Below are 20489 nucleotides of genomic sequence, written 5' to 3'. Positions count from 1 at the left end.
ACCAAATAATGTTGCGGAGCATCCTGTTGGTAAGCAACATACTTAGGTGTATCAACATTAAGGTACAAATTCTCATGCCACGTACCTACGTTTACAACTTGTTTAAGCTGGTATACATTCTCAGGCATAATAAATGGCAAATTAAGGATGAAGGCAATTTCCATACGCTCCATATCCAAATAAAGGGGAAGGGCAGTACCTAAATGAAATGCGATTTGAATTTGAAAAGGTTCAATAGACAAACAGGTAACTTTGGCAAAGGCATCTTTAACAACATCAGATGGTATCAGGTACGTTGGTATCTGTCCCTGCATTAGCTTACTAACACTAGTATCTACTTCCCTAAATAAATCCTGGATAAGGTCCTTAACAGGTTGTATAAACACACGGTCTTCATTCATGGTACCTTTAATTGTCAACAAATCAGCTGTGTTAGCACTAATTTTATGTGTATGTAAATTCACAAGAGTGACCGTATCAGCAATAGTTTTACCCTGGGCCACAAGTTGGCTCTGTTGGACTACCAATTTGGTCTCGATGGCTTTCAAGTCTGCTTGGATGGCTTGTATATTGGCCTGCAGCTTTTGGACAGAAACTACGTTGGCAACAGACATGGAAATACCAAAAAGTGAACCAATGGCCGAAAAAATCAAACCACCGGCCAGACCAAGAAAACGCTTAGATCTGGACCTGGAATTATAAGGTTGCATAGGTTGTACCATGACTTTGTCCAGTTGATGCAAAATGTTCTTCACTTGTGCACGGGCATTTTGCATATAATTGAGAAACCAGGAATGGGTAACAGCAGACAGAGATAAGTTACTCATATTGAAATGTTTCAGTAGTACATGCATTGGGTCAAGGGACACAACTACTTTCTGGGGAACAATCTGGGACTGGGTAATCAGGAAGCCAGGGGTATCTTGCAGAACAACTCCAGACATGGGACCAGGTTCGATCATCTTGGACCACGATCCCAGCAGCACGGAGATCAAGAACACGATCATCAGGGTTCTTTTCTGCATCTGCAAGGTACAAAGAAAACAGACTATGCTGTTGGGGTGTTAGTACAGTTCGTGTCATCAACACATACGTCTGGAATCAAATGACTGGGATGACGTGGTCTCAACTGATTGATGTGGACCCATTTAAGGGTGTCTTCACCCTTAGTATTTTTCTTGAGGCAAATTTGGTAAGCCACAGGTGAAGCTTTTTCCACTATTGGGAATGGATCACGCCAACTAGGCAGAAACTTCCTTTCTTTAACCTTGTTTCTGGCAAAATTGAAGTAGAATACCTTGTCGTCAATTTGGTATTCTTTAGAGGTAGTCCCTTGATCATAATAGGCTTTTCTACCTCTAGCGCTACTTTCCAAATTTTTCTGAGCAAAGGCAAAGGCACTTTGCAAATGCTTACGCAAATGGGTGACATATTCATGAGTGGAGGTAGCACTGGACAAGTTCACATCATTAGTCCTGTACAACAAATGCATTGGTAATGTCATTTCCCTACCTGTCATCATCTCAAAAGGAGACACTCCGGTGGAACGGTGGGGTGTGGAACGAATCGCCATAAGGACCAATGGTAAGACAAGGTCCCAATTCTTACCTGAGGATGACACATACTTCTTCAGAATGGTCACGATGGTGCGATTAGCTCTTTCCACCTGTCCCGAAGATTGAGGTCGGTAAGCTATGTGCAACTTACTCTTTACTCCAAGCATCTTCCACATATGTTGAATCACCTCTGCCGTGAACTGAGAACCTTGGTCTGAATCCACTCGCATAGGCAAACCCCACCGGCTGAACACATGATTCAGTAGTAAGGTAGCCGTGGTTTCTGCCGTGCAGTTGGGTGCAGGCAGACACTCCAACCACTTGGTGAACAAGCAGGTGACTGTGAGCAAGTACTTGTTACCACGAGTGGATCGAACTACAGGACCAACCCAATCAATCTGGATATCCGACCAGGGCATGGCGATACCCTTCTTCCTAAGTGGTGCTCGGTGAGATGGTGAAGATGGCTGGAAACGACAACAGGTCAAATACCCTCGCGTGTACAACTGTACATCCTGTCGCATGTGAGGCCAATAAGCTACTTGCTTTAGGGTCTCATAGGTGATATTCTCCCCTCGATGTCCAGCACATGGTTCGTCATGGGCATGCTGCAACATAATGCCTCGATATTCTTTAGGCACCACCCATTGCTCAATGCCATGCTTACTCGTCCGAATAAGCAGGTCCTTGTGAAGTTTGAACTTCTCTCGGGAGGCGTAGAGTATCCTCATTTCCTCATCTTGCTTGTGTTCTTCCGTCAGGGAACAGTCTTGCGGATTCCATATGTACTCATAAAATCTACCGATCACCGGGTCGGATTTCTGTGCCATGACAAGATCAAAGGATGGGACTTCCCTGCACCACTGGACCACCGGCGTGTCGTTGGACTGCTTCGCCTGTCGTCGGGTGACCGCATGGACAGCCGGAGTCTCCACATCTGGGGGTCGCCATAATTCTCCTGTAAGCGCACCCTCCTTGGCCAGGTGATCGGCCAAGTCGTTTCCCAGCTTGTCGGGACTGTCAACTTTTGCATGACCCTTGACCTTCTTCCAATAGATGGTCATGTCATGGTCCTTTACCAGTTGATCTAAAATCCGGATCAAGTTTCCATGATGTACTGGTTTTCCTTTGGAATTTAACATATTTTTCTGCTTCCAGATGGGCAAATGGGACACAAAATTCTGTCTCACATAGTCCGAATCCGTACATATGACCAACTGTCGGACTCCTTTCTGAATTGCAGACTGTACCGCCACCAGAGCTGCCACAATCTCAGCGTACTGATTAGTTCGCGAGCCCAAGCTGTGTTTCAGGGTCTCTTCAAGATTGGTTGGATCCCATACCACTCCTACTCCTGCAACCAATTCCTTGACTGTATCACGACGGTAAGCACAACCATCTACATAGACCTTAGGCATGGTAGCACAAGTCTGTTCATCATACAGATGGTGTCGATGAGGTTCTTTCTCTAGCGGGGGAACATCTGCTTCGGGAATACCTGCAATGGAATCCTGTTCTGCACAATCATGTAGGTCAGCCATACCTTGGGCTACTGCGTTACGATGTTTCTGAGCATACCTTACCTCCAGAGGCCAGCCTTGAAGAGCCAATGTCCAGGAGACTATTTTGCTGTTTGACACTCGACCGGTCTTAATTCGGTCACTACCCAAGAAACTGATGGGCTGGTGGCAAGTCTCCACAATTAGCTTCTCACCTTGGATGTAACTTCTGAAGTGTTGCAAAGCCCAAACGGTAGACAGGAGTGCTTTCTCACAGTCGGAATACTTCCTCTCCACATCCGTTAGTCCTTTACTGGCATACGCCACTACCCTCTTATCCGTGTCATACTTCTGATATAGGACAGCACTCATAGAGTGTTGGGAATATCCCAAGTCCACGTAGAACTCACGACCTCCCTCGGGGTATGCGAGGCATGGGAAGCAGCTAAGCTTGTCTTTCAGCTCCTGCATAGCAGATTTCTGTTCTGGCCCCCAGACCCAAGGTGTATCTTTCTTCAACAACTTGACCAACGGTCGGGTGATCTCCGCATACTCATCTATGAACTGTCTGGAGTAGTTGCAAATTCCTAGAAAGGAACGAAGTTCAGTGATATTGGTGGGCTGTTTCAACTGTTGTAAAGACTGCACTCGCTTCTTCTGGGGTCGCAGACCCTCAGCAGAAATTTCATACCCTAAGTAATTCAGTGATTTCCTGCACCATTGTCCTTTGGCAAGAGTCAGTTTAGCTCCAGCATCTGCCAACTGTGTGAAGACATGCTCCATCTCCTCCAGGTGTTCCTGAAAGGTAGGACTCTTGATCAGAATGTCATCCACATAGACCACTGTTCCTCGAGCTTCAGCATCTGGTAGGGCTTTGTGTAGGAAAATGTTGAATTCAGCAGGTGAATTGAGAAACCCAAAGGGTGTCCTGTTCCACGTATACTGCTTCTTCCCAAACGTAAAAGCCAGTTTATGCTGATCGTGGGGATGGACTGGTACTGTCCAAAACCCTGATGCCAAATCCAGGCTGGTGAAATACTTAGCCCCCCTGATGGTTGCAAGGTTCTGATCCAGTGGAGCCATAGGCCACCGGGACAAGGGTACTCGCTTATTCAACTGACGGTAATCCAGAGCGATTCTCCAGCTGTTATTCTTTTTCAAGATGGGCCACAGAGGGGAGTTGTACGTGCTGTTGCATTGTCTGATGATACCCCTGGTCTCCAAAGTGTTGAGAATCTCTTGTACAGACTCATAGGAAGCCAATGGAATCTTATACTGACGCACAAAGACAGGCTTGCTACCAGGTTCCGTAGGCACTCTGGTGACATGTAGGTTCGTAAGTCCACAGTCATATGAATCTACAGCAAAAAGGTCCTTGTAATTGTACAACAACTGAGTCAACTTCCTCTTCTCTGTGTGAGTAGTACAAGCATCAGCCTGTTCCACTTGCTCTTTCACCATAGCATCAAACTCTGAGAAAGGTTGGTTGGATGAAATTTCCACCTGTTCTTCAATGTCCTCCTGCAAGGTTGAGGTTTCCACAGAATTCACCCTTCGAGGCTTCTGAGGTACAGACATTTCCCTGGACAGAAACAAGAAGTCATCTTCCACCTGTACCTGAGCACACGTCGCATCATAGGGCCAAACAAACTCGAGAGATATGAGGCCCCTGGGAGAGGTAAACCAACTGTCAGTCGTCTCCCCCCCCCTGGCAGGTGTCCCAAGAAGAAGGCAGCCTGCCAAGGATAGGCAAACTTACCTCGACATCATGGAAAGACTGGCCAACCAGAAAGCCAAAAGAATCTCCAGCAGATAGCTCAACTTCAGCAGACTGTGGATTGGTGACCAACAGGTATAAGGTGGTACCGGTGACCTCCAAACATGGCAGAACACCAATTGCCAATCCAAGGTCTCGAAAGTGGGCATGTGGGTTAAAGAACACTACATCATCCAGCAGACGTTGTCCTTGAGCGAGGCGAAGCTTGAGGGAAAAATCCCGTACCCTACCTGGAATGGTTACATCCTTGTCACAGACTACCTCACAGACCTGGGGAATGGTCTGTCCAGACTTCAAACAAACAGCCGTAGGTTCAAGTTCCACTGGGTTGTTCTGCATTCTACTCCACAGGACTAGATTCACCAGGTCCACATAAACTCCCAGTCGTGCAAGGCAATCTGACCCCAAACATAAGGGTTCCCTCAAGCCCCGGACAATAGAGAAGTGGTGAGTGAATGTCTTCTTTCCCACAGTCAAGGGAAGGCCACATATTCCGTCAAGCGGCTTGGAGCCTTGTCCCGGTACCTGTACCGAAATAGAGGAACATCTGCTGAAGGGAAGTTGTACAGACTTACGAATTTGGCTGTACAACGAGTCACTGATGTAGGAGAGATCACTAGTGAACAGTAAAGTAGCTTGAAGCAATTGGGTGTTAGCCACCTGAACTGGTATGGTGAATTCATCACCTTTCTGGGTGATGACAGTCACCTTGCAAGGATGAGCAAAATCAGGACCAGAGATAGGAGATGAGATTTCAAGTGATGCTGAGTCCTGTGAAACAATCTCTAGATGGTCCGCTTGTTGCACCAGCTCTTCATGCTTCTGACCCCCTTTTGGTGCCTCTGTCAACGGAGGCTCCCGCATGGGCGGATCCGCGGAACACCGGAGATCAGTCCGCAGGGGAGTGTCCTGTAGCTCCACAGAGTTGGCATCACCGACTGTACGCCAGTATCTCCCTCGCACATATTTAAGGGGTCGAGTGACTTTAGACCAGATCGTTTCCTCGTCATAATCCAAAACAGGCCGAAATCTCTTCAAAAGGTCATTTCCAATCAGAAATTCTTCACCCTCACTGGTAGTGATGATGGCAGGGTGCCTGACGGTCATCTGTCCAAGCTGTAAAGATAGCCAAACCTGTCCCACAGTTCCAATACTTTGATTGCCATAGGCCACCAGTGACAAGTCGCACGGTGTGACACGCAGCACATCCTGACCCCCCCCCTAGAGATGCCTCGAGTTTCTGAAACAGGCCCTGGGTGACCAAAGTCACCTCTGATGCTGTATCCAGGAGACCTTCACAGGAAAGTACTTGTTGAATTAACAACTCCACGGTATATCTGTAACCTTTAGATATAAGCTTACCTAGAAAATACCTGACTTCCTGGGATGAGTCTTTTGAAAGAGGCCCTTCCGGGTTCGAGGGCTGCGACGCAGCATGGTTCACGGGGGACTCCTCACTGATGGACGACAACGCATCCACGTGGACAGTGGGGACGCTTGCGGTAACAGGTTTTGTGGCCACGTCTAGTCATGCTTGTTCTTCCTCCGAAGAGGATGGCTGTTCCACCTCAACAGATTTAACACTCAGCCCCGGAGGGGTCGGCGGTCTAGAAGACTGGTCCTTCTGCTTCTGGAATTTGACCTTTTTATGAGATGAAGGTGTCTTAGGTACACTGCTAGACTCCGCGATTGAACATCTTGCCATCAATTGGTCCAGCTGAGCTTGCATAGCACGGATCTTCTCTGCATTCCACTTCTTCTGATTAAACCGCTTCTTTTTAGGTTGTTGCTGTCCCTCCTGTGCAATAGGAGGCGCTGCATCCCTGAAATGCTGACTTCTGCACAGTTGGTAGTCAGACATATAGGTGACAGGTTGCAGCGTCCATGTTGGCTGTAAAGGTGCTCTCATGTGCACACCGGGGGGGTGAGATCACAGCAAATACTCCTACAGAGTCCAGGTCGAGGCAAAGGTCAGGCAGGCAGGCAGCAGACAGAAGGAGTCCAGTTCCAGGAGAAGGTTAGGCAAGCAGCAGACAGAGGAGAAGTACAGGTCCAGGCGAAGGTCAGGCAGGCAGGCAGCAGACAGAAGAGAAGTCCGGGTCCAAGTGAAAGTCAGGCAAGCAGTAGAGGAGTAAGCCAGCAATGCAGAACCAGCGCTAAGAAGCAACTCAGGTAGAAGTCGAAGCAGGGAAGATGGAAAACAAGCCGGTAGAAATAGGGCCGGTGCTGAAGAACACTCTTGGCTGGCGGGGTTTGGGGATCCCCGCCAGCAAACAAGGTAAATCATGTGGTGGCGGGGCGGGCGGTGATGGCAGGGGAGGGTTGGTAGCGGGAGGGGGGGGGGGTTTAAGAGTGTCGGCGCGATCGAGCGGGGGGAGGGGGGTTGCTGGAGGGGGGAGGTGGCTTAACAGTGCCCTCCCACCTCGGGCTCTGCCCCCCCCCCTCCTGGCAAGGTCTGGCTACGCCCCTGAGAGGAACTGTTGGTGGAAAGACATTGTTCCCCACAAGACGATCAGGGATTCTAATAGAGTGGATTTGCATCTGGTGTAGCTAATTTGCATATTTGTTAAAGCCAAGAAACATGTGTTATATTCCCCAGAAAGGTGACAGGGGGCGCCTCAGGGGTACCAGAGATGTGACCTGTTTCCCAATGATGTTTCATAGAAGGATTCTAAGAAATGATGAAATAAGGAATGATCACTCTGAGATGAAGGAGAAGCCCAACTGAAGAGACTGAGGTTACAGGCTGCCATAGGGTAAAACTGTCTATGAGCCTTTCTTAGAGATAAAGCTTCTGTGAGCCCTAACTGCAGACTTATAATGCTGGACAGTAACCACCAGGGGGCTCTCAGTATATAACAGTGCCTATGGGGGATTACACAAGATATGATTTAATCTCAAAAACTATTAGCCTTTTGCAATATAAATATCTGCAAGAATTATACAAACACCTTGAGTAATTGATCACACTGTATTCTCATTTCTCCTTGATAATATTTATGTCTTGCTTTCACCAATGTGGAGGAGTGGCCTGGTGGTTAGAGTGGTGGACTTTGATCCTGGGGAACTGGGTTCAATTCCCACTGCAGGCACATGCAGCTCCTTGTGACTCTGGGCAAGTCACTTAACCCTCCATTGCCCCAGGTACAAATAAGTACCTGTATATAATATGTAAGCTGCATTGAGCCTGCTATCAGTGGGAAAGCGCGGGGTACAAAACATAGTGGAGTGGAGGAGTGGCCTAGTGGTTAGGGTGGTGGACTTTGGTCCTGGGGAACTGAGGAACTGAGTTCAATTCCCGGCATAGACAGCTCCTTGTGACTCGGGGCAAGTCACTTAACCCTCTATTGCCCGCCGCATAGAGCCTGCCATGAGTGGGAAAGTGCGGGGTACAAATGTAACAAAAAAAAATATATATATACAATTTAAAACCTACAAAAACATGTCAAGCATCATTTAAACCAATACTAGCCTTTGAGCCCGTAAAAATGGGCTAGTAAAGGAAGGGGGGGGGGGTTGAAAGGCCCTCCCCCCCCCAGATAGGTCGCCTAAATGTTGATATCGCCAGACTTAGAGATGGCCGGCTTCGGTTTTCACCGATAATGGAAACCAAGGCCAGCCATCTCAAACCCGGCCAAATCCAAGGCATTTGGTCATGGAAGGAGCCAGGAGCCAGCATTTGTAGTGTACTGGTCCCCCTCACATGCCAGTACACCAACCGGGCACCCTAGGGGGCACTGTAGTGGACTTTATTAATTGTTCCCAGGTACATAGCTCCCTTCCCTTGGGTGCTGAGCCCCCCCAAAACCCACTCCCCATAATTGTACACCACTACCATAGCCCTTATGGGTGAAGGGGGGCACCTACATGTGGGTACAGTGGGTTTCAGATGGGTTTTGGAGGGCTCAACACTTACCACCACAAGTGTAACAGGTAGGAGGGGATGGGCCTGGGTCCGCCTGCCTGAAGTGCACTGCACCCACTAAAACTGCTCCAGGGACCTGCATACTGCTGTCATGGAGCTGGGTATGACATTTGAGGCTGGCATACAGGCTAGTAAAAAAAATGTTATAATTTTTTTTTTGGGTGGGAGGGGGTTGGTGACCATTGGGGGAGTATGGGGAGGTCATCCCTGATTTCCTCCGGTGGTCATCTGGTCAGTTTGGACACTTTTTTGAAGCTTGGTCCTGAAAATAAATGGACCAAGTAAAGTCGCCCAAATGCTCGTCAGGGCCGCCCTTCTTTTTTCCATTATCAGCTGAGGGCGGCCATGTGTTAAGCATGCCCCCGTCCCGCCTTCGCTACGCCTCCAACACGCCCCCTTAAACTTTCGCCGCTCCTGTGATGGACTGCAGTTGAGGGCGGCCAAAATCAGCTTTCGATTATGCCGATTTGGCCGCACCTGAGAGAAGGGCAGCCATCTCCCGATTTGTGTCGGAAGATGGCCGCCCTTCTCTTTTGAAAATAAGCAGAATAATCCCCCAGATTCATACATATGGCACTTGAAAATCTGCATGGAAACTGAATAGTTCATAGGTTTTTTTTTATAATAATGCACATAACTTAATTGGTTAACTAGCTAATCGGGGCTGTTAATTTGATGTTATCAATTATCAGCACTAATTGGCATTAATTGAGATTTAAGTGTATAACTCACTTAAAGTGTATTTCATAACATGGTGCACCTAAATTCTAAGTCACATAGTTGAAAAGGGAGCATGGCAATGGGAGGGGTATCAGGATTTACACCAAGTAAAACGTGGCCTAAATAAACACGACCAAATTTGGTTGTGTGGAAAGCCGCTCGGCATATTCTACATACTGTGTGGAAATTTAAAGTCTATTCTTTAAAATGTAGGCATACTTTAGAAAATACCCCAGACGTGATTTTTTTTCAATGTGGATTTTTCAGGCTCCATATATAGAATCTAGCCCTATAGCCCTATATATGTTCCTGTATAACAAAGATATATGGGATTATATAATATATGGCATTATCCAAAATTAATAACCTGGCTTTAATATACAGACACAGACTTTACCTCTAAAGCCTATTATGTAGGTTGTCATCAGAATCAACATCATGGCCAGAACAGCCAATGAATCTTGGAATTACTCTTGCAGCTGGAGAGACGTTGTGGCTAGCAAAACTGCATATTGTTTATGAGACCCAGGCCATTTGTCAAGGTGTACCCTTAATATGGTGCCAGTAAGACAAAACAATGGCCCCTGAAGTCACAACTATATTATGTGTGCATCACCCACAAGACTAGAATGTGCCTTAGTACAGCTCAGCCCATGATTTCTGTATAAAAAGGAGACCTTTCAGAGACAAGGGTTTGTTGACATTCTGTCCAAGGAGCAGAACTGCATTGGACCTGACTGACCATCTGAGATACACGCTGCCATCTAGAGGTCTGCATCAGGTTATATCTGCTTGACATTAGGAGTGTATCCTTGCAGTTAATTCACTAATAAAAATGTTTTGCTTTCCATTAGCTTCATCATTATCTGAAGAACCTTCATTTTAAGAATGCTCTGGGCGAGGAAATCTTTTTTGATGAGAATGGTGATCTTGCCATTGGATATGATATTATAAATACTGTTGTTCTACCCAACGGGATACGGAGTAATGAAATTGTTGGAAGTTATAACCCTTATGCTCCACTAGGGGACGACTTTACCATCAATGAGAAGGCAATTATGTGGGAGGACTTGTTCAACCAGGTCAGATATAAGATGGAAACCACTGAACCATACACTTATCATGCATTTTCTTATAACACATATAAGAATAACAATGCTGATCACTGTAGCACATGTCAAGGGGAAACCTGAAAACATTATCAAAAATATAACAGGAAAAATTTGATTTATTTCAAATCTGCAGCTAACGATCCCATCACATTATAAACCCATATCCCACTCCTACACACAAATAAATAACCTTATAAGGGAACATTATCACTCAAAAAGTTCTACAAATGAAGAGGGTCAAAATAGATATATTGTACCCTTGCCAGGAGATTAAACATTTACAAAGGATGCTAGGCTGCATAGAGAGGGGTATAACCAGCAGAAGAAAGGAGCTGTTGGTGAGGCCCCTCTTGGAGTATTGTGTTTAGTTTTGGAGGCTGTATCTTGCTAAAGATGTAAAAACACTGGACTTGGTGTAAAGAAAAGCTACAAAAATGGTATGGGACCTGAACATTGTATACCTTGGAGGAAAGGAGAAACGGGTGACATGATACAGACGTTCAAATATTTGAAAGATATCAATCCACAAACAAACCTTTTCTGGAGACGGGAAGGCTGTAGAACTAGAGGACATGAATTGAGGTTGAAGAGGGGCAGACTCAGGAGTAATATCAGGAAGTATTTTTTCACGGAGAGAGTGGTAGATACGTAGAATGTCCTCCCGCGGGAGGTGGTGGAGATGAAAACGGTAATCGAATTCAAATTTGTGTGGGATAAACACAAAGGAATCCTGTTTAGAAAGAACAGATCCATGGAATCTTAGCGGAGATTGGGTGGCGACGCCGATAATTGGAATGCAAAACCAGTGCTGGGCACACTTCTATGGTCTATGCCCTGATCATGACTGAATAGATATGGATGGGCTGGAGTGTAAATTTTAAGGGGCTTCAACATTAGCTTCAGAACTTTTAGTACAAGAAGACTGCTGGGCAGACTTCTACAGTCTGTGCCCTGAGAACGACAAGGACAAATCAAACTCGGGTATACATATAAAGTATCATATACTATGTAAAATGAGTTTATCTTGTTGGGCAGACTGGATGGACTGTACAGGTCTTTTGTCTGCCTTCATTTACTAGTTACTATGTAAAGGAACCTAAAAACAACAACAACCAAAAAAAAGATCCCACCCTCTTGTGAAATTTTTGATTTCAGCTAAAGAAATAAAACTGTATCATTGTTTACAAAAAAGTAACCAAGAGAGTGGCTCTAGTAGTAATATTATCAGAAGATGTTTCTAGGAAATTAGTCAAATTAAAGTCACTACTCTCCAAAGAGTCAAAAGCTCCTTACTCAGAATTAAGCACACATTTCTTTTACTAGAAAGATACAGTCTCATATGTCTATCAAGCTTATTTTCAAAAGAGAAGGGCGCTCATCTTTCGACACAAATCGCAAGATGGGCGTCCTTCTCACAGGGTCGCCCAAATCGGCATAATCGAAAGCCGATTTTGGGCGTCCTCAACTGCTTTCTGTCGCGGCGATGACCAAAGTTCACGGGGGCGTGTCGGAGGCGTAGCGAAGGCAGGACTGGTGCGTGCTTAACACATGGGCGTCCTCAACCGATAATGGAAAAAAGAAGGGCATCCCTGATGAACACTTAGATGACTTTATCTGGCCCTTTTTTTCTTACGACCAAGCCACAAAAATGTGCTCTAAATGACCAGATGACCACCAGAGGGAATCGGGGATGACCTCCCCTTACTGCCCCAGTGGTCACTAACCCCCTCCCACCCTCAAAAAATTTTTTTAAATATTTTTTCCAGCCTCTATGCCAGCCTCAAATATCATACCCAGCTCCATGACAGCAGTATGCAGGTCCCTGGAGCAGTTTTAGTGGGTGCAGTGCACTTTAGGCAGGCGGACCCAGGCCCAAACCCCCCCACCTGTTACGCTTGCGGTGGTAAATGTAAGCCCTTCAAAACCCACTAGAATCCCACTGTACCCACATCTAGGTGCCCCTCTTCACCCCTTAGGGCTATGGTAGCGGTGTACAGTTGTGGGGAGTGGGTTTTGGAGGGGGTTTGGTGGGCTCAGCGCACAAGGTAAGGGAGCTATGCACCTGGGAGCAATTTCTGAAGTTCACTGCAGTGCCTCCTAGGGTGCCTGGTTGGTGTCTTGGCATGTCAGGGGGACCAGTGCACTAAGAATGCTGGCTCCACCCATGACCAAATGGCTTGGATTTGGTCATTTCTGAGATGGGCATCCTCGGTTTCCATTATCGCTGAAAATTGTGGATGACCATCTCTAAGGACGACCATCTCTAAGGTCGACCTAAATTTTGTGATTTGGGTGTCCCCGACCATATTATCGAAACGAAAGATGGACGCCCATCTTAGAAACATAGAAACGTGACGGCAGATAAAGGCCATATGACCCATCCAGTCTGCCCATCCTCTGTAACCCCTAATTCTTCCTGTTCCTAAGCGATCCCACATGCTTATCCCATGCCTTTTTAAATTCTGGAACAGTCCTCGACTCCACCTCCTCCACCGGGAGGCCATTCCACGCCTCCACCACCCTTTCTGTGAAATAATACTTCCTTAGGTTACTCCTAAGCCTATTCCCCCATAACTTTGTCATATGCCTCCTCATTCCAGAGCTCTCCTTCATTTGAAAAAGGCTCTCTTCCTGTACGTAAATGCCCTTGAGATATTTATTTTATTTATTTTATTTGTTGCATTTGTATCCCACATATTCCCACCTATTTGCAGGCTCAATATGGCTTATATTGTTCCGTAATGGCAATCGCCAGTTCCGGAATGAGAAATACAAAGTGGTATTGCATTAAAGTTCATAAGTATTTTTTTTTTATTTTTATTTATTTTTGTACCCCGCGCTTTCCCACTCATGGCAGGCTCAATGCGGTAACAGCATAGATTAAACATTCAAGAATAAAGACTTCATATCGTAGAGAAAGTTAAAGTAGTATTGCATTAAAGTTCATTAGTAACAAAGTAATTTAAGCAGTTAGGAATAGAGAGTTCAGTTTTGTTCAGTTATGATAAGGGTTTTGTTGTTTGGTAATTAGGATGGATCGTTGTGATATGCCTTTTTGAACAGGTTGGTTTTTAGTATTTTTCGGAATTTAATTATATCTTGTATTGCTTTTGTGGCTTTTGGTAGTGCTTTCCACAGTTGCGTGCCTATGTAGGAGAAGCTGGATGCATAAGTTGATTTATATTTTGACCTTTGCAGCTGGGGTGATGGAGGCTCAGGAATGTACGTGCTGATCTTTTGGTGTTCCTGGTTGGTAAGTCTATGATATCTGCCTTGTAGACTGGAGCCTCACCGTGGATGATTTTATGAATCAAAATGCAGATCTTGAACGTGATTCGTTCTTTCAATGGGAGCCACTGTAATTTTTCTCTTAGGGGCTTGGCGCTTTCGTATTTCGTTTTTCCAAATATTAGTCTGGCTGCTGTGTTTTGGGCAGTTTGGAGTTTCTATCATTATCTTGTTTCGATAATACGTGTTTCCCCGCCCCTTCGCCGGGACGTCCTACAAGGACATGCTCAGGAAAACTTGGGCACCCCTTTCGATTATGCCCCTCTATGTGTCTTAAATCAGCCCTATTCACTGCCCTGTTGTAACTATGTGAAAAACCCTTTATCAAATGAATGAATACATAAATAAAATTGTCATTTTTCAAATGAGTTAATTTAGGACCATGACTCCAAAAATATGGCTCCTAATTCCTCCGAAGCTTAGCCTTTCAGTTTCTACAAATGGGAGCTGTTACTTGGTAGTCCAATGAGTATTGTGTGCAATTCTGGTCACCTGCATCTCACAAAAGATATAATAGAAGAGGTTCAGAGCAGGGAAACTAAAATGATTAATGGGACTGAAAGAGGTTGGAGCTCTTCAGCTTGGAAATAAACAGCTGAGGAAAGGTATGATAAAGGTTTCTAAAATCCAGAGTGGAGTTGAACAGTAAATCCAAATCAATTGCTTACTTTTTCAGTACGTACAAAGACTAGAGGGCATGCAATGAAATTACTAAGCAGTATAATTAAAACAAATTGGAGACAATATTTTTTTCAGTTAGGGGCCCTTTTATTAAAGGGTGGTAGGGATAACTCATGGGGAGCGTGAGGGAAGACAGTACTACTGCCAGGCACACCCAGATGCCCAGCGGTATTTCTGTTTTTGGTGCATGTCATTTCCCATGCCAAAATATAAAAATTTATTTTCTAGCACGGGATTGTGCCTGAAGGTAATCAGGCAGTGCTCAGCCATAGCCACACATTGCCCGATTACCATGTGAGTAGTGCGTGAGCCCTCACTGCCTATTAAATAGGTGGTGGTAAGGGCTCAGGTAGTAAATGACTGAACGCCAATTGTAAAATTAGCGTACGGCCAATGAAGACCTCCTTTTTAAAACAAGTGGGCTCAGTGTGCATCAATTCCATGTGCCCACATTACCGTTGGACTTGGGCAGTTCTTATGTTCTTAATGACTACATAACTGATCATTTATCTGAATATCTTCATGCTGTATTCAGTGGTAATATCCATATAGGTAAGTCTGCTGAGTATGTTGACCTAACTTTACACAAATAAGTTATCCATATAAAGTTAGACCAGTTCTTGATCGGTATACTTTGCTATGTATGGATAAGTTATATGGGCAGTAGATCTATCTATAGCATTTTATGCCTGCCCCTGGAACAACCTTGCTCCCTTTTTCAGATGTGTAGATCAATTTTGACTACATGTTGACTTAAATGGTCAAAACGCATTCATTTGGTGATAATGTAATATATGGTAACATATATTAAATGTTTTTTTTTCCTGGGGCTCTGGGGGGGGCTGTTCCAGGGTTTAGGTGGATGCTGCTGGCTGGAAAAGGTTTAAAGTTGGTTTGGAAATTATTAATAGAGTTAGGTGAAGAAAGTGTGAAATGTTTCTTAAATGTGGTTTTATTTTTCAAGAAATAAACCATGATTAGGTGGGGATTGTACTATAAAATGTTCCTTGCTGTTTCAGGTTAAAATTGACTTTGAAATTCTCTGTATAGGAAGTTTTGCATTTACTTCTATGGGGAAGGGAGATTCTAAACAGATTAGAAAAAAAACCCTGTCTTTCTCTGACAAGCTGATTGGTTGAGTGATGTCAGATCCTCTAGGGGGGGGGGGGTGAGTTGCCAGGGAGACTGGAGTGAGCCAGTGTTGCCAGGTGGGCGGTTTTCCGCGACCCGCCGCGGGAAATTTTTGCCCGCGGCGGGTTGCGGTTTTTTGGGCTGTTTTTTGGGCTTCCGGGCGGTTTTTTGTGCGGCTTTTTTGGCCGCGGGGGCGGGGTTAGTGACGTTTTTGGGCGGGGTTAGTGACGTAGGAGGCGGGGCCGATGACGTGGGAGGCGGGGCCGATGACGGGGGAGGCGGGGCCGGTGACGGCGGGGGCGGGGTTAATGACGGCGGGGGCGGGGTGATGACATGGGGGTGGGGGTGTCAGGGGCGGGGTTTGAGTTTGGGCGGGTTTTGGGCGGGTTTTGTGCTGCATTGGGTGGGAAAAAAATTTTCCACCTGGCAACACTGGAGTGAGCAGAGAGACCAGGGCTGTGAACATGGATTGAGAAAGAAAAAACGTATAGTGTGTGTCTGTGTAAAAGTAAGAATAAAAGTATGGATTTTGTGAGATTTTTAAGTGAAATGCGATATTGAAAAAGGGTACTTTAATATTGAAAGTGAGTGAAGGTGAGCTTTGGTGCTGAGAATGAGATGATTTGAGCTTAAAAATGAGTACTTCAATAAACAGACTGCCTTTTTCATGATTGTGTTGCTGAATACATGTGGGGAAAAACTGATGTATTTTGGGTGGGAGAGAGCTGTACTAATAGAAAGCTGTGAGAAATTTTAAACCAAATTTAGTTTGGTTTGGAGTGAAACAGAGGTATGTATGTCCCAGCATGTAGTGAATGGAATGGTTAAGTTCTAAGGGAATTTAAGGTCATGGAAGGTGGAATGAGAGTCTGTAGGCTCAGGTATTAAGTGGACACATGGCTGCCTACTCTTTTTAGAATAGGGGAAAACAGTTGAGACTCAGGTTCTGAGAGACTGTGATTTCTGTTGGTAGTTATACTAAGTGAAAGAAACTATAAGGGTGTCAGGAAAAAGTGTGTAAGGATTTTAACTCTGACACAGGGGAAGGACTGAGAGGTGAATCTGTGATTTGAAGAAAGAAGCCATTAAGCTGTGTGTGTGTGGGGGGGGGGGGGGGGGGGGGGAGGTGTGTTGTTTGTGAGAGTTCTGAGTTCAGTGCAAGCAAGGTTTGGAATCTGACTTCAGAATAAAGAAAATCCAGCACTGCTGTTGTCTGAGTGTGCTGTATTCTCCAGATTGATCTGATAGCTGTGAAGGGAAAAGTTATGCTTTTATGTGAAGTCTGTGAGATGGAATGTTGAAGCCTGCTGGATCATTTTAGACTAGGGAAACAACAGTGAGAAATAGGTTTTGTAGTGAGAAAACCTTTAACTTATTTTGTTGCAGGAATTGATGCATGAATTTATGATACTTCAGGAGTCAGACAGCACACACCAGAATGAGAGAGTAATCTTCTTTATTTGCCAGCAAACAAAGTAGAACATCAGCATTAAGTCTCTTCTTCTCTTTCTCAGCTCTCTTTGTCTCTCTCTCAGCTCTCTTTGTCTCTCTCTCAGCTCTCTGTGTCTTTGTCTCAGCTCTCTGTGTCTTTGTGGCTTCTGTCTCAGCTGCTTCTCTTCTTATGCTGTCTTCTCCTTCTTCTGTCTGTTCCTTCTGTCCTTCTCTTTCTTCTGAGCTCCTTCTGACGTAAACTGCTTCTTCTCCCACTTAAATACAGTTCTATCTAGCCTAGCCTAGCCCCCTTACTCTCCAATTGGTTAAGGAATAGATTGATTACCTTGCCTCAACCAATCAGCTCCATACAAATATCAGTTACATAGGTTCCAGACATCCTAAACTGACCTATGACCTGGGGCCCCTTACACCAGACATTTGGGCTCCAGTCTCTTACATGTTATTATGATTGATTTCTCATATTCCTAGTACTAACTGCTAACTAAACTCTGGCATTCATTAAAGGGGTCAAGGGCCAATCTTACTTAATAGCATACATATCAGGTTATTACTTTCAAGACCATTCCTACATTTTACCTATAATTAATCAAGGAGAAGAGAGCTGACTAGTCCTGACCTCTTTCACCTATCAGCTTATACATTGAACCAGCCAGAACTGCAGATAACTTAAAACACATGTTGGCCTCTTCACTGCAGTCCTTGCTTGACCTCTTAAACAGCAGACAAAGAGTAATACAGAATTTAACAGACATTCTACACAGACACAAAACTTATTAATTTACACAGAATACAGCATATTCTAAAGTAAGCATCCTTATAAGACATATTCTACATACTTATAATGGTCTCTATATCTATATCTAAGCTATCTCCTTATAACAAAATCTACATATCAAGAACTTCTGAAATTATTTCAGCTTTAAACTACAGTATGTCATATGTCTGGCTCATTCCTTTATTCATTCATAATAATTTACAGCTGTGCCAGCATTTAGCAATCCATCACTCACAAGGGTGAAAGAAATTCCTGTCTCTGACCTTTTTAACCTTTTGCTCGGCAAGCTAGACATTGAGTAATTAACTCCAGCTTGCATCCCTTCATTTGCAGGACTGAGAATTTAAAATAGTATTTGAGCACCTTTAAACAGAATTAACCCTTAATATGATTTCTTATATATATTATGCCCATGGCTGCCTCATTCCCCCCTTTGAGACTAAAATCAGCTTATGCAGAGATAAGTCTCACTACTCAAACTCTGGAGATTATAGTGATCCTAACTAGGAATAGACTTATGAACCACCATTACCCTACTTGTTAAGGTCCGACGGCATACTGCCGAAGCACATGAGGCCAAGAAACAAAACAACAACCCTGCTAGAACTAAGACTATTAGGGAAATAAACAAGGGACGTATCCAGGAGGTCAATGACCACCACCAGGAGGTAAGGTCTAATCCTCCTCGGTAATCCTCCACATTAAGGCTGGCCAACTGTAGGACTTTATCCATGGCATGCCTAACTACATGCGTCCTATTTATGACAATAGTACAGCACTCTGAAGAATTTAGCACTGTGCAGAGGCCACCCTGGGCTGCAAAGAGATAGTCAAGACCCATACGGTTATACCGAGAAACTATACTTAATTCATTAATTTGATCCTGCAATGCATTGACTACCACGTTCAGCTCATGAACTAGAACATGAAGTAGGGATTGAAGTCTCCGGGTGGCCATACCTAGTTCAGTAATACCCGCTACCGGGCCCCCAATTGGAATCCAGGCCGTGGCAGAAAGGGCTACAAGTCTCTTTTTAGTCAGAGGATAAGTAGAATTGATATACTGGAGGGCTAATTCAATCGCCTCATCCTCTGTGGCAACGGAGGAGGGTAAGGACAAGGCCTCTCGCTTAGAGCGGTGCGGGGATGGTGGTTTGAGAAGAGGAATAACTTTAGGAAAATAATTCAAGGTTACCAATACACAAAAATCATATGTGGGGGGAAGAATCATGTGGAGGACATTATCACAGAGCCAGTAATGACCAAGGAGAGGGCGACGAAAGTTCCCAATAAATGTAGGCACAGGATGGAGATTAGGATGCCCATAATGCGAGCCCCTATCCCAGGGGGAACGAAGAAGAAATGGAGACTTTGTACACCATAGGTGCCAATCCCCAATTGTAACAGACCGCTCATATGATGCAACCCCTTCATACCCCGGGGACTTATGAAAGTAGAAAATAGGATGGGACACTATAGTCTTCTCAGTCTTTGAGTTCTTATACCAGTTGGGATAGACCCTCAACTGACAAGGATCAAGCTCTCAAATTCCAAGAAAGCCAGAATCTAGGCAAGAAAGAGTCTCAGTGTGAAGCCGAAGTTCAGCAGCTCCTGCAGTATGCAGTTGACCCTTCTTTTCAGCTAGTAGATTCTTTGGTTCGGGTCAAGCGCAACTTCAATGGCTCCGCTGGATCACTTTCTGCTCTCCACTGTCTAGGCTCCGTCTGATCCGTGCTGGGCTCAGTCTGGTCAGCAGACTTAATTCGAGACCAATGGACCCATGGAGTAATCCCTGCAACCTTCACAGCTGCAGGGGTAGAAAGCAAAACAGTAAAAGGTCCTTTCCATCGGGGCCCCAAAGGCTGGAGCCTCCAGTCTTTCACCCAAACTCTATCCCCTGGCAGGAAGGAATGTACCTGAGCCTGGAAGGGGACAGGGTTTATTTCTCTCACATAAGACTGAAGCTCAGAAATTATCTTGCCCAAGAGGGCTACCTGCTCCTGCACCTGGGCAGACCCTAAAATCCCTATGTCTCCCTTAATTCCCTGCAAAATGGCTGGGGGCTTCCCATACACAATTTCAAAGGGAGAGAGGGCTGTTCCTTTAGTTGGAGTGCATCGGAGGCGGAAGAGGGCTAGTGGCAGTGCCTGTGGCCATTTCAGTTTGGTTTCCTGACAAATCTTTGCTAGGCTATTTTTCAAGGTTCTGTTTGCCCGCTCAACCTGCCCTGAACTCTGGGGACGATAGGCACAATGCAATTTCCAGGTAATGCGCAATGCGCGGGACAGGGCCTGAAGTGTAGCTTCAACAAAGGCGGGACCATTATCTGAACCTATGGCAAGGGGCAGTCCATACCTGGGGATGACATCCCTAAGGAGGGCTCGAGCTACTTCTGTGGCTTTCTCAGTAACTGTAGGATATGCTTCCACCCACCCAGAAAAGGTACAGACCATGACCAAGAGGTATCGGAGCCTACCGCTCCTGGGCATTTCTGTGAAGTCTATAACTAGAGACTCAAAGGGTGTTAGTCCTCTAGACTGAACTCCTGGTGGAATACGGGGTCCCTGACG

At 45.3% G+C, this 20489-nt stretch overlaps 1 protein-coding gene across 1 annotated transcript in view; it reads left to right on the top strand.

Annotated features, from left to right (window-relative positions):
- The window catches only part of LOC115464991 (vomeronasal type-2 receptor 26-like), a 66865-nt gene that overhangs the window by 17830 nt on the left and 28546 nt on the right, over positions 1-20489 (top strand). The window contains exon 2 of the mRNA XM_030195386.1: positions 10332-10559. Within this exon, the coding sequence (XP_030051246.1) occupies positions 10332-10559 (228 nt within the window). The remainder of the gene's footprint in view (positions 1-10331; positions 10560-20489) is intronic.

This window comes from Microcaecilia unicolor, chromosome 3, assembly GCF_901765095.1.
Source record: "Microcaecilia unicolor chromosome 3, aMicUni1.1, whole genome shotgun sequence".
Lineage (NCBI taxonomy): Eukaryota > Metazoa > Chordata > Amphibia > Gymnophiona > Siphonopidae > Microcaecilia > Microcaecilia unicolor.
The sequence above is the reverse complement of the archived record's forward strand: the minus strand, read 5'-3'. Positions and strand labels throughout refer to the sequence as shown.